Raw genomic sequence first — 13417 nt, 5'->3', positions numbered from 1 at the left:
GTTATGGATGGTCCTGAGCGACAGGCTTGGGATGCTCTTGCAGCTGAGTCTTTGAAACATGACATGTGGTTTAAAATGCATCCCTCTCAGTCAAGATATACTTATCGTTCTCTTCAGCATCTAGATACATGGGCCAGACTGGATAGGATCTATATTTGTCAAAGTGATTCTTTTCTCCTTGTAGTCATTGATATGTGGATAGAGTGACAACATGTCTTGTTTGATCACTATCCTTTGATCTTGGAAATGACACACCGACCTATTCATGCCTATAAGGCTCTCTTGACTCATTTAACTCTTCATTTCAATCAATTCTTTCTCTTGCAAAATCAGTTTCTAGAATGTATTCAGCAATTAATTGATTCCTTTCGTTCTAGGGTCCTATCAGAAGGGACAGAAGCATGGCCTATTTTTAGGGATAACGTGCGTATGTTATCCTGACAATATGGTATTCGGCATGCTTCCATTTTACACATTGAATTGCTACATGCACAATCTTCATTGTCTCCGTGTCCGTTGGGGGGGGGGGATACCAATGATGACTTGCTTACATGCATTGAATGGTTGAAAGGCCGAGTTCAATCATTACAGGAAGAGGAATATGCTAAGTACAAATTGCTGTCCAAAGTACCAGCTTTGCACGATAACAACTGTCAATCTTATCAATTCTTTGCTCGTTTACATCAGAAATATGCTCAGGAAAATATTGTGCATTTGAAGAATGAGCAAGGTGCTATTGTGACAGATCCTGCATCCATCATTTAGATGTGTGTAGGTTTTACAAATCATTGTTGGGCCCTCAAGAGATTCTTTCTAACGCTGTACACTTTGCTCGCAGATACATTTATGATATGGTTAGTAATCAGGTTCATCAGCCAGAATGGGTTGCCTTAATGGAGGCAGATATTTCAGAGGATGAAGTGGAAGAGGTATTGTCCCATTTGCCTAAAAGAAAAAGCCTTGGTTGGGATGGGCTTCCTAACGAGCTGTTTTCAACTAATGTTGAACAACTTGAGGATCGGTTGATTTGTCTATGTCAGCAAGTTTGGAATTCTGGTGTCATGCCTCCGGACTGGAAGGTTGCAGTCATTTGGTTATTGCCCAAGGTTCCCTCTCCTACTTCTTTGAAACAATGGAGACCCATTTCTGTTATGGGCTTTTTATACAAAATCTTCTAAAAAATCATTGCCAACAGATTGCAGAAAGTATTTCCGCATTTGGTTAATCCACGCCAATACGGTTTTATTAAGGGTTGGAGTATAATGCATAACATTTTAAATGTTCAACGGGGGATTGACTTTGCAAAAGCTTTAGGCCAGCAGGTGGTTATGCTTCAGCTTGATATTGAAAAGGCATTTGATCATGTAAGTTGGTCTTTTTTGTGGCAGCTAATGTTCACCATGGGTTTTGGGCCATGGATGGTTTCTCTTGTAGATACTATTGGTTAGGGGGCAGTGGCCCGTATTGCACTTAATGGAGGGATCATTGATGAAATTACCTTATCTTGCTCTCTCCAACAAGGCTGCCCTCTCAGTCCTTTGTTTTTTTGCTTTGGTTACTCACCCGATGCTTTCTTTGTTGGATACGTTGGCTAATCAAGGTGAGATCGTTGGTTTGTCTCTTTCTAGCAGGGCCCAACTTGTGGGTCAATCTTTGGTAGATGATTCCTTTATTTTTCTTAAGGCTGATCACTCGAATGTTAATCATGTAATTTTGCTATGGCATTGGGACTTCATATTAATGCTTAGAAATCCACTCTGCTCTCTTATACGGAAAATGATTTGCAGTCTTTGGATTGGAATGGTATTGCGATCCCTAAGGGGAATATAACCAGACACTTGGGTTATCCTATCAGTATGGAGGTAGCTCCTCATGCCTTGTTGGATTGGATGGCATCCTGTATTCATGATCAGTTTATGTACTGGAAGTCTCAAGGCTAGCCTCTCCATGTGAGACTTAAAGTTGCTCAATGCATAACATGATTTCGTTTTCTTGCCATTGCTTCCTTGGACTAAGAAGTCCCTATTGGAATTGGTTCAACCTATCCGATTCATGTTATGGAAGAAGAAAGGAAATCGTCTAGGTCAGGTATGGATTTCATGGTAGCACGTGACTACTAAAAGGATGGGGGGAGCTGCTCTCTTGGATGTTAATTTTCATATGGTTGCTTTGAGGTTAGCTCTTTTGCAAGCACTTTGTGTACAGACTCATCCCTGGATAGATATAGCAAAATTTTTGATAGAAAAGACTGGCATTCTCATGGTAGCACGGTTATTCATGCTTCTTGGTGGCATGTGCTAAACTCCACAAGATCTATTAAGGTCTCTGAGTTCTTCTCTCCTTTCCCATAAGATCACATCTTGGTAGGCGATGTTACGTTTTGCAGTTTGGCACCCCCCCGGATTTTTGCAAAGAGGAGAATTCCCTGCTAGGTGAGATACTAGCCTCCTCTAGGTTGTTGGATTGGCCTGATAAAGATCTGTAGAGAGAGAAGTTTAATCGGATGGCTCGTCTAGGGCTACAGATAGTCCAGGATGATGTCATTCCTGGGCAAGACCGTCTTTACTCCTTCGGTGTATTCGTCAGCACTTTCGGGTGCCTAGAGGATATCATGTTATTTGGACGGCCATACACGACATAATTATGAGCTACTATCCTTTGCCTGCATTACACCTTTTGTCTCCCTGGCACGATTGGATGTTTGTGATTCTTGATGATTTCGAGAAAAGGTCAGCCAACCAGATATATCATCAGATGGTAGAGGCCAAGATATGGGTCACGGATAAGGCAAATAAAGCATGGCATTCTCAGGAAAGCAAAAAGAAGTGGTAAGACAAAGGAACGTGCTACGTGCTCGTAAGATCTCTGCTGGGCGATGTATATTTGGTACTACATGTGATGAGACAGTGCTTCATCTTTTTGTCTCTCTTGCCCTGTTGCAAGACAAATTTGGAGTTTTATTTTCCGTGTTTGGTCCTCGTTGACTCGACAACGGATATCAGCTCGTTCGTGGATCTTGGGGAAGATGACCTCCATGACCTCTTTGAGTTCAGATTATTCCTGCCTTTTCCATTTCCTTAGATGGATAGTCTTGTGGCATATTTGGCGTACTTGGAATGCCTTCATTTTTGATTCAGTATCTGGTATTCATGGTCATGTGGCCCGAATTCAGAGTTTAGTGTTGTGGCAAATCACCTCTATGGTGTCTTCCGATTTGGTTCTTCCCAATATTGATGCTCCCTGACTGGATACTGTTTGCTACATACCAGCTGTACTTTCAGTGTGATATTTCTGTGTTAGAGCCACTGTAGACTTTCCTTCATGTCTGTTATTTTCAATGCTGACCTGATGGTCTGATGTAAATATTTACTACTTAATTCAATTATCTTCACGAAAAAAAAAGAAAAGAGAGAGAGTACATTTTAAAAAAAAAAGAGAGAGAATATACATGCCTGAAATGAAGTCCTAGTTTAGCACAACTAAATGACTTTTCATATACTTGAATTCATTATAGGTGCCCTATCAATGGTCGCTACAATGACTGCTGCATGCAACAGTGACCCAAACCTCGAGAACACTCCAGTTGAGAAGTATCTGTGAATAAGTTATTATTAAGAGAAAACTGACAAGTCAAAGAAAAGAGAAAACACTCTGACAACCCATGAAGTTGCTTTGTCTAACACAGGAATAATCAACAGGAGTTGTTCCGATTGGCGCAGGATCAGGAAACCTAAACATACAAAACAATAAAGAAAGGCCATTGACTCAAATTAAGCAAGAGAGTTTTATGTAACACTGCAGCCTGCTCAAAGTGAAAGCAACTTACAATGGTTGTGATGAGGCTAGCTTCAGTTCAGAAACATCTTGCCGGTCTCCCTGGCTGCAGCTCTGCATGAAACTTGCATGATTGGATGACCCGTGGAGAAACTCAATCTTTTTGTGTGATTTTGTAGCAGGACAGTGAGATTTAGTTGTTACTAGAAATGGTTGCATGTAAGCTTCCTGGATTCCAAAGTCCAGGCTTGTTTCCTACATCCAATCATCCAAAGTTAACATTCAGACTTGATGGCAGCTGACATTTTTTCCAAAACAGCAAATAAGACTCCTCAAAATACTTGTGTACCTTCCTATCAGCCTTACTTTCCGCAATATGCTGATTTTCATCAGATGAGAGTTTTGGGGCATTAGTCTCATAAATTGGGCTGTGAACATTCTCATGGCCTACTGAAGAATGGGTGTGTATCATGGGAATGTCAACTTGAGCCATTTCTGAATCTGCATCCAGAATCTTTGCCTACATGCAAATCCAAATAAAGTTCTCTCTCTCTCTCTCTCTCTCTCTCTCTCTCTCTCTCTCTCTCTCTCTCTGTGTGTGTGTGTGTGTGTGTGCACACGCGTGTGCCTAGAGGTTGCTGAAATTGAAGAATAATTAGATGTACAAGAAGCCATGGCCAGCATGCGAAAGCCATATTCACCACTAGGAAAAACAAAACCCCAAAAAGTTAACAGTGTGGAACTAGGAAAGAGAAAAGTTGTTGAAGCCCTTGAACAATAACAATATGCTGCACCATCACGCACGAGCAGTCATCAAAGCTGTGTGAATAATCTCTAACCATGGAGCAGCCACATTGCAATGACAACCCCTGCTGATGTCATAGAAGCCACTTGCCACAACAATAAGCCTCTATGTGACTAATATGAGCATGAAAGCCATAGATAGGGTTGAAGATAAAAGCATTTCAGTATGCCAGATGTGCCAACATCCAATCCAATGCAAGAAATGAAAAGAATGAGAATGTTGCAACTGCAATGTGTCAATCTAGGGTAATCTCTGAAGACCCATGCATGATTAGTAATTCATTGGCGTGTCACTGAAGTCCAAACCCTGGAAATAAAATCCCCGATCTGTCTAGCAACCAGGCAAGAAAAAATAGACGAGATGCACTTTCCACACCTGTAGTGCAAAATACAGAATGGCCACCAACAATCTTGCGTTGCTGCACCATATCACCAGTAGGGAGGCCTCCAACAAAGACTCTCTAGGTTATGAGATCTCTGACTTCCATAGCTGTAGCAATCTATTGTGCCATTTTGTGTGTCCATCTCTACATGACCACACCTTATTAGCCTTATTACTAACCCATCTTTTATCCTATAGTATCTTATGGTACATTGCATGTGCCAAAATCTGCAGAAAATCATTGGGGCGAGTGAAACTTCAATCTCGCGGAGGATCAAAGGGGAAAAAAAAGGAAGAGGAACATGCTGCCCAATTTTCTCCTCCAACATAGACCACAACAACTGATGATTTTTAGGTATCTGGAAGTGTTGTTGCTGCTGACAACAAAAAGAATAAAGTATAGACTGCGAAATCTCCCATCATCATGAGACCTAATCATGACATTCTATTCAACTTCTTTTTGAACAGCGATTTATTTGGCCAATGCAAGTCGTCGGTGTTCAGCCAAAGGAATTGTTGCAATGGATTTCTCAAAGATTGGAAGCCAAGTTTATGTGGAAAATAGGGGACGGGGAAGGGAAGATCGGGATGGGGATGCAGGTGGGGACCTAAAGAATAGATGTTTTCTAGACATAATTGATGTTTTTCTGCACTGCGGAGAGGTAATATTGGATCCCTTGAAAATACTGGGATTTGTGGGACCAGCTTTTGATGATATTGTTGTAAGCCCTTTATTTTGATTGTCCATGGTAGGATTGGGATCTTGCGGGATGACTCCATCTTGAAAAGGCTTCGGCTAACCAAGTGTATTACCTTTTGATAAAGGACTATAATTTGTTCATTGTGATGACTATCATGGAGGGTTGGCTCCACAAGACTCCATATAAATGTAAAGTCTTCCTTTGGTGTGTGATGGTTGGTGGGCTTCCCCTTGCTTTTGTGCTTTCAAAATGCCAGATTTCCAATGGCAAGTTTTTTTGGCCTAACTCATACAAAATTCTCTCACCAACACCGGTTTCTTTCATGTCCTTTGGCTCAAAAAATATGGATCCTTTTGTTTGATATTTTGAGGGTTTTGGTTGGCACATCGCTGCGTTCTTTTGATAGGGCCTTTGCCGACCATTCAGGCATATCTATATATGAAGATTTTGTTTCCTTTTCTCCGATTTTGGGGTTGTTGGCACAATTGGATCACTCGGAATGCTTTTGTTTTTGACTCTGCTTTTGGTATTTAGAGACAGCTTGCAAGATTGAAGGATCTCCTACATTGGTAGTTGGATCTTATTCAACACTCTTCTTCTTTCCAAGGAGGACTTGGTTCCTTGGCGTATGGAAATTTTTGCTGCTACTTTGCTATGACTTTTGTACTCTTTTACTCATGTGAGTTTGTACTCTTTTAATCATTTGATATAATATAACTACTCATTACAAAAAAAAGAGGGAAGAGATGGGTCATTGAGAAAGCCAACAAAGTTTGGCATGTTTAGGATAGCAGAGGGAAGTGGGGGATAGATTTCCTCAATTGCGAAAGTCCAAGATTCCTTATTAGAGGAAAGTCTTCACTTGGAGATTGCTTATTGGGGGTCTTCCCACTAGGGATGCGCTGCATGCTCGCAAGATCTCTTGCAAGGAGGAGATTCTTGATACAGAAGTGCCGACTCATGAGACCCTTCGCTTCTTTTCAGCTTTTCACGAGTGAGGTGTCGTTCTCTTCTTCATAGGCTAGATTCCTGTGCTTGCTAGGATCCGCCATTGGCTGACATCTATTCTTCAGATTGACAGTGTGGACGAGATCTTCACTGGTCCACGTGGATTTTATGAGATCATTCTTCCCTCAGCTTCAGCCCGTGATTTCCTCTTGCAAAAGAAGTCCCTCTTCTTTGAGAAAGAGTTGGCGCATAGTCTCATAGTTTCCATTGCCAGAATTCAAATCTTTAGTGAAGCAACAATGTCCTGTTTGGGTGGACGTGGAGAATTGCCTGGCTGTTTACTGTTCCCTTTTGAAGGATGCAATGGCTGCCAAAGGCTATGTGTTGATACCCCCTCACTTGAAGGCAACCAACATATTGCACATGCTGTGGGATACTGCAAGGAAGCAACCCAACTGGTTGCACCTCAATTGTGTGGATATGTGGCCTCTTTGGTTCTAGCTCAAGTGGGGTACTTTTGTTGGCCTTTGTTTCTTGTGTGGTCAACTAGGTCATTTCATGGGCGAATGTCCAGATCAAACAAGTGCTTTGGTGGATCAGCCCATGGATAGGGACTTGAAGAGGCCCCACATGTGGCCTCTTTGGCTGTGGCTCAAGTGGGGTACTTTGCTAGCCATTGTTTCTCATGTGGTCAACTAGGTCATTTCATGGGTGAACGCTAGATCACAAGAGTGCTTTGGTGGATCAGCCCATGGACAGGGACCTAAAGATGCTCCCTCACTTTGTCTATTCAGCCCAATCAGTCATAAGGCAAGCAACCTGCTCCTTCTGTAGACTTGGATACCCCCTGGTGGACGGAAGCCAAACCCAATAAAGGAAAAGTAAAGGAGGCCTCTATCCCCATAGTACATGCTGACCCTTCTTCACACGCCCCCCTCCACACTTATTCGTGTTGCCAATATAAATCCTTGGATGCACCTACCATTTGCCAAGGCCACACTGCCCCCAAAGAACAACAACATCAAGAATCATCCCGATCATCGTCGTGCGCCTGCGACCCTCTAGCCTAGTTGGCTTTTGATGCTGCTGGTAGAGTCATCACTCCATGGGATCGTCGGCATCTAGTTTCTTCCCCCCACCTAACCGATGTACCCTCTTTCTCATGGGCTGAACACTAGATGCCTAATCCCTTTGCAATATTGGGACTTCTTTGAATATGGTGTAGTGGAGACATTGGTAGCTAAGGCCCATGCCCATGTGGCTAGATCTTGTAAAAAATTTAAATCCTTTGTGTCTATCTAGTCTTGGGGTGCTTTTTGCACTCTCGTCTTGTTGTACTTGCTGAATCCATTGTATTTGGTTTATCCATGATGGCCTAGAGCCAACTTGCTCTTTGTAATCTTGATATATTTTACTTTTTTTGTAATCAATTTAATTACCCATTATGAGAGAGAGAGAGAGAGAGAGAGAGAGAGGATGCCGTCGCCTGTGCGCCAAGCCCTAGCACTGCCCGCCTGACTTGCGTGTCACTACCGTCGCGTGGACTTGTGCAGCTTGTCGGACAGAGCTGCGACTTGACGCGCCGATCTCCTGCCCTGTAATGTTGCGCCACGCTGCAGACACCCATCAGATTCGGCTGCCCTGCTGTCCTCGTGATCGTGCTCGTCCATATTTGGAGAGGCGCCGTGCTGCAGTAACCCTAGCTAGCTACTGTCTTCGTCAGAGAAAGGGAGTGCCTGATCGCACCAATCATGTCCAGGTATTCTGCATCCGCTGCCCAGCTAGCCATCAGTCTTGCGTCTGCTGCCCCTGCGCGCCTACAGTGTGCAGGCTGCTGTGCCGAGAGCGAGAGAGAGACATAATCTGGCAAAGCGTGATTGCGACCCTGCATAGATCAGAGTGCTCACCAGCCTGCATAGAGAGAGAGAGAGAGAGAGAGAGAGAGAGAGAGAGAGAGAGAGAGAGAGACACTTGTGGTCTGCAAGCCTGCAATAGGGGAGACAAAGCAGTTCATGCTCAACATCTAGTTCAATAATGGATAATCTGTAGGAGACAAATGGTATCGATGTGGCCTTTCTTGACCAGCATTTAGGGAATGAGAATGACCAAGTTATGCCGGATTCAGATAGTGATTCATTGGTGGAGGATTTGGGGTAGTTGATAGAAGGGGATAAGACAGGTAAACGTCAGAAGATGTCGGTTGAATAACTGTTATTATGCCCCCCAAATTTGCCTCAGCCAGGGGTTCAGGCACGACCTGATGGGTCTCTTCAGTTCATGTTGGCCACTGCCAATCATCTTATGTCCGATTATGTCCATGTTAATGAGAGTAAAGCTAACTTTTTTCCGGAACGGGATCATGTAGTTGCAGTCATGGGAATAGAACTGGTTCTATAGCAAATTGCTGCCTTCCATGAGAGGGAAGCCATCTTTTACTTTACGGGAAGGACTCCCTTGATCACTAGGATTTGTACGTGGCTACTGTCTATGCTTGTAAATGTTCAACAGTGCCAAGAAGATGTTTCAAGGCATGTGTAGGCCCCTCTTGTTGAAGAGATTTATGATAGTTCGAAAGGGTTTTTTGAGTTGCTTTTTCGCTCCTCGGAAGTGCAGACTTTCATCATGCAACGCATCCCTTTGTTTTTGGATGGGTTGCTTGTTCACATGGTCCCTTGGAGGCCCATGGCTGACTTTTAGGAGGTGTTGAGGCAAGCATGCCCTATTTGGGTGGAGGTGGTTGATTTCCTTGTGCATCTTTGGAGACTCCTCCCTTTGGTTTTGAGAACCTTAGGTGACGTGTTGGTAGAGCCTCGGCTGGCTTCTCGCAATCGGAATAGGGCATGGATGCTTTGGGATACAAGAAAACCTCGCTTGACTAAAATTCGTTTTCAGGTTCTAGGACTGCAAACCTTGGTTTAAGAGTTGAAATGGGGTACTTTTGCAGGACACTGTTTCAGACGTGGTAAATTGGGCCATTTTATTTCAGAATGTGATAAAAATCCGGAGGTTTTGCAGCAAACTGTAGATCCAGACATGGATATGCAAGACCACCATCCTCCCCACATACTTCAACAGCCTCAAGCTGATCCTGAAATGATTCCCCAACATGATCTTGATAAAGGTAACGAGGTTTATCAAGTGGGTCTTGAGCGTACTTCCCTTCCGGTTGACCGGAATGTGTCTTCTCGGGAAGATTCTTGGGTATCAGTGGTTAGACGTAATGCAAAACAAGCTTCTCATTTAGCTCCTACCCACACATCGCCGCACCCCATCACTCAAACCTTTCAACGCAGAGGTAAGGAGTTTTACATGAACCCTCAATCTTCACATGCTCCGGTGGGGGATGATAAAAGGAATTCCAATTCTACTTTGCACTTCGATGTGCAGGGGAGGCTTGTGCCTCCTAAGGATGTTCTTCGTTCATAGCAACAACAGTTTCCTTCTCGTGCTTCGATTACTGGTTTGTAAAGGGCAAGACCTTGTAGATGTAATCTAAAGCGAGATGGAAAGATTCCAGGCAGCTAAAGCTATAGATGTAAAGGCAAAGGAAAAGTGGTGGTTCAGTAGTTTTCTCATTTCTGACTTATTATGAGAATTGCTTTGTGGAATGTGAAAGGTATCTCTTCGAGCAACAAGTAGTATCGGTTGTGGAAAGTAGTGTTTGCTGGAAGGTGGGATGTATTTTGTGCGGTGGAGCATAAACAACATGCTTTGGCTAGATCCTCTTATGTTTATAAGGATTGCGTAGTTTTTCTCAGTGGTCGAGCTCCATATAAATTTGGAGTTATGTTGGCTGTAAAATCCTGCCTACAACCATTGCTGGTTTCTCAAGATCCTCGAGGTTGATTTGTGATTCCGGAGATACTTTATGAGGGAGAGGTTTTGTGGTTGGTGGGCGTGTATGCTCCTTCCATGGCAAGGGAACGTCGTCAACTTTGGAATGACCTGCACTGCCTTTCCATGGCTCGTCAAGGTTTTGTCATGGGAGACTTTAATGCATGTAAATCTGGGGATTAGACTACTTCTCTGCACTCAGTTATGGATGGTCCTGAGCGACAAGATTGGGATGCCATTGTAGTTGGATCTTTGTAGCAGGACATGTGGTCCTGGATGTATCCATCACAATCTAGTTATACCTATCGATCTTTGCCGTATCCTAACACCATAGTTGCCTTCATACGTGGTATGGACTAGTTCGTACAATACGAACCGTACGGTACGTATCCGTACGAATTCGTACGAGATTTTGGGCCTATTTTGGCCACGTTGCTTGCGCCGCCTAGATCCTGCGTCCCGCGTTTTCTGCGCCTCCACTTTTTCTCTACATGCCTGCGTGGCACTTTTTGGGGGGTGGGAAGCCTTGGATACCTCACCCCACCCCCTTTTCCAGCCATGTACTCCCCTCCCCAGGCCTCTTTGGATTCCTTCTAGGGCAGGCCTCTCTTTGCTGTTAACCCCTCTTTGACTGTTTGAACTTTGACCCTTCTCTCATCTACAAAAGGTGCTCCTCTTCTCCATGCTTCCATACCAATTCAGCAAGCACTTGTGACTTACCATTCTCATCTTCCTCTCTTGGATCTCGTTGCTCGATTCTTGAATGGACCTGTGATTTGTTATTCTCGAATCTCATGAGTCACCTCCCATCTCCTCTTTTCCGCACCCTATCGAAGCATTTGCCATTCTCAAATCTCATCTCCCATCCCCTCTATCCTGCACGGTGCACCCTATCAAAGCATTTGCCATTCTCATCTCCCATCCCCTCTCTCTCACTCTTGCTCTTTCAACTTTACCCCAACCCTCGGGTCTCTCAAGTCTCCCTTTAAACTTTCAAGAGTCGAGACTCAAGCATCTCTCTCTCTCTCTCTCTCTCTCTCAGGCCTCTTTATCCGTCATCGGCACCATGATTCGTGAGAAGCACAAGGCCTTCAATTTGCATGCGATCCATGTGGAGAGGGACACAAAGAAGTCCAACTCCCACCATTGGACATGCAAGTATTGTAGGAAGCGCTATACAAGTGGTGCAACTCGGCTTCTCCAACATCTTTCCAAGATGGGCGGGCAAGTTGCTCCATGCAAGGAGATCCCTCAAAACATTGCGGAGGAGATTCTCACCAAGATGAGAGGGGGATCCACAAGAGGAGGAGGAAGTGGCTTATCGGCACCAACTCCTATGCCTACTAACGAGGAAGCATCCAATGTGGGCGTATCTTCAACCGATGCGGGAGAGGCCTCTACCATTAGTGGTGGGGGCTCCACATCTACATCCGGCTCCGGTAAAAGACAAAGAGTGGAGGCTCATGCGATTGCAGAGAGACAATCGTCTCTCTCTCAAGCACCCAGTCATGTGTGTGTGGATCAGTTGCCTTTCTTAGAGAAATGCAACGACTTGCGGACATTGAAATTGCACGCACGGTGATTGAGTGCAATCTTGCATTCAATTTCCTAAAGCAAGAGCAATGGAAGAAGATGGTAAAAGCCATTGCCAATGTGGGTCCATGGAAGGATGGACCGGTGTCACATACAACGACATGAGGACGAGAAAAATTGATGAAGAGAAGGAGAGGATTGATAGAGCCCTTGATCCTATTCGAGCCACATGGATAAAATATGGTTGCTCCATTCTCACCGACGGATAGAGTGATCGTAAGAAACGGGGCATCATCAACATACTCGTCTCATGTCCACTTGGCACTTACTTTTTGCGGGCCATAGATACCAGCAAGAGGGGGAGAAAAACGACGGGCGTATTTATCTGCCACCACATTCGACAAGCTATCATTGAGGTATACATTGCAATTTGTGTTTTAAATTTGTTTCACTTTCTTTCATTATGATAATATCACGATTCATGATTGAAATTTGATTTATACATAACTTGTAATTTGTAGATTGTGGTTGTAGGTGGACCCCTCAAATGTGGTGCAAGTTGTTACCGATAATGCATCGAATTGTTGGCGCATGGGCAGTTTGCTTGAGGCCGAGTTCCCTGCGATTGTGTGGACTCCATGTGCAAGTCATTGTTTGGACTTGCTCATGGAGGACATTGGGAAGCTCAAGTGGGTGAAGAGGGTGGTCCACAAAGCTATATCAATTGTCACATTCTTCACGGTAAAGGTAAAGGTGCTTGCGATGTATCGTGAGCATAGCACATTGGAGTTGAAGAAGCCTTCTTCAGCTCGCTTTGCTTACATGTGGTTGTTGCTGGAGCGCCTTTATGAGGTGCAGTCCGCCTTGCGCCAGACAGTGGTGTCCACTCTATGGAATGAGTGGGATGAGCATGAGATAGAGGAGGCCAAAGCCATGCAGTGCTTGTGCCTTAATGAGTAGTTTTGGCAAAAAGTCCGTGCCATTGTCATTGTCGTGACTCCCTTTTATAGGATGTTACGTATGAGTGATTGCGAGGCATGGGCCTTCTCGTTCACTTCTTGAGAGCGGCATTGGTGGAGGCACGTGCTTGTACAGTGATGATAGAGACACAACGTGCACGTTTTTTAGAGATAGCAGAGAGGAGATGGGCGTGGATGCATAAGCCCATCCATGGTTTTGCCGCATTGGTACATCCGGCCTACAAGTCATCGGCGGTCATGGATGATAGAGAGTTGCGTTTAGACCAGCTTGCTTATTTAACTCGTGTGGTCCCTGTGGATAACCACAATGCAGTGCTAGAGGAGCTAGGATGCTATGCAGATTAGAGAGGGCATGTGGCTTTTGCTTCTCCCACTTGTTGGAGAAGAGAGTCACTTGTGAAGCCTTTATTTTGGTAGTAAACCTTTGGATACGCACTAGAGACCCTTGAGCCCTTAGCTAT

General features: G+C 44.2%; 1 protein-coding gene across 1 annotated transcript in view; it reads right to left on the bottom strand.

The window, feature by feature from the left end:
* Nucleotides 1-3456: 3456 nt before the first annotated feature.
* RCK (DNA helicase ROCK-N-ROLLERS) overlaps nucleotides 3457-13417 on the bottom strand; it is a 164545-nt gene continuing 154584 nt past the window's right edge. Inside the window, exons 29-31 of the mRNA XM_087698996.1 lie at nucleotides 4124-4294; nucleotides 3827-4029; nucleotides 3457-3730 (exon numbers count right to left, since the gene is read on the bottom strand). Coding sequence (XP_087555122.1) covers nucleotides 3631-3730; nucleotides 3827-4029; nucleotides 4124-4294 — 474 coding nt within the window. The 3' untranslated portion in view covers nucleotides 3457-3630. The remainder of the gene's footprint in view (nucleotides 3731-3826; nucleotides 4030-4123; nucleotides 4295-13417) is intronic.

The sequence above is a fragment of the Lygodium microphyllum genome, chromosome 2, assembly GCF_053477565.2.
Source record: "Lygodium microphyllum isolate KBCC chromosome 2, Lygodium_microphyllum_v1.1.10, whole genome shotgun sequence".
NCBI classification, from domain to species: Eukaryota; Viridiplantae; Streptophyta; class Polypodiopsida; order Schizaeales; family Lygodiaceae; genus Lygodium; species Lygodium microphyllum.
The sequence above is the reverse complement of the archived record's forward strand: the minus strand, read 5'-3'. Positions and strand labels throughout refer to the sequence as shown.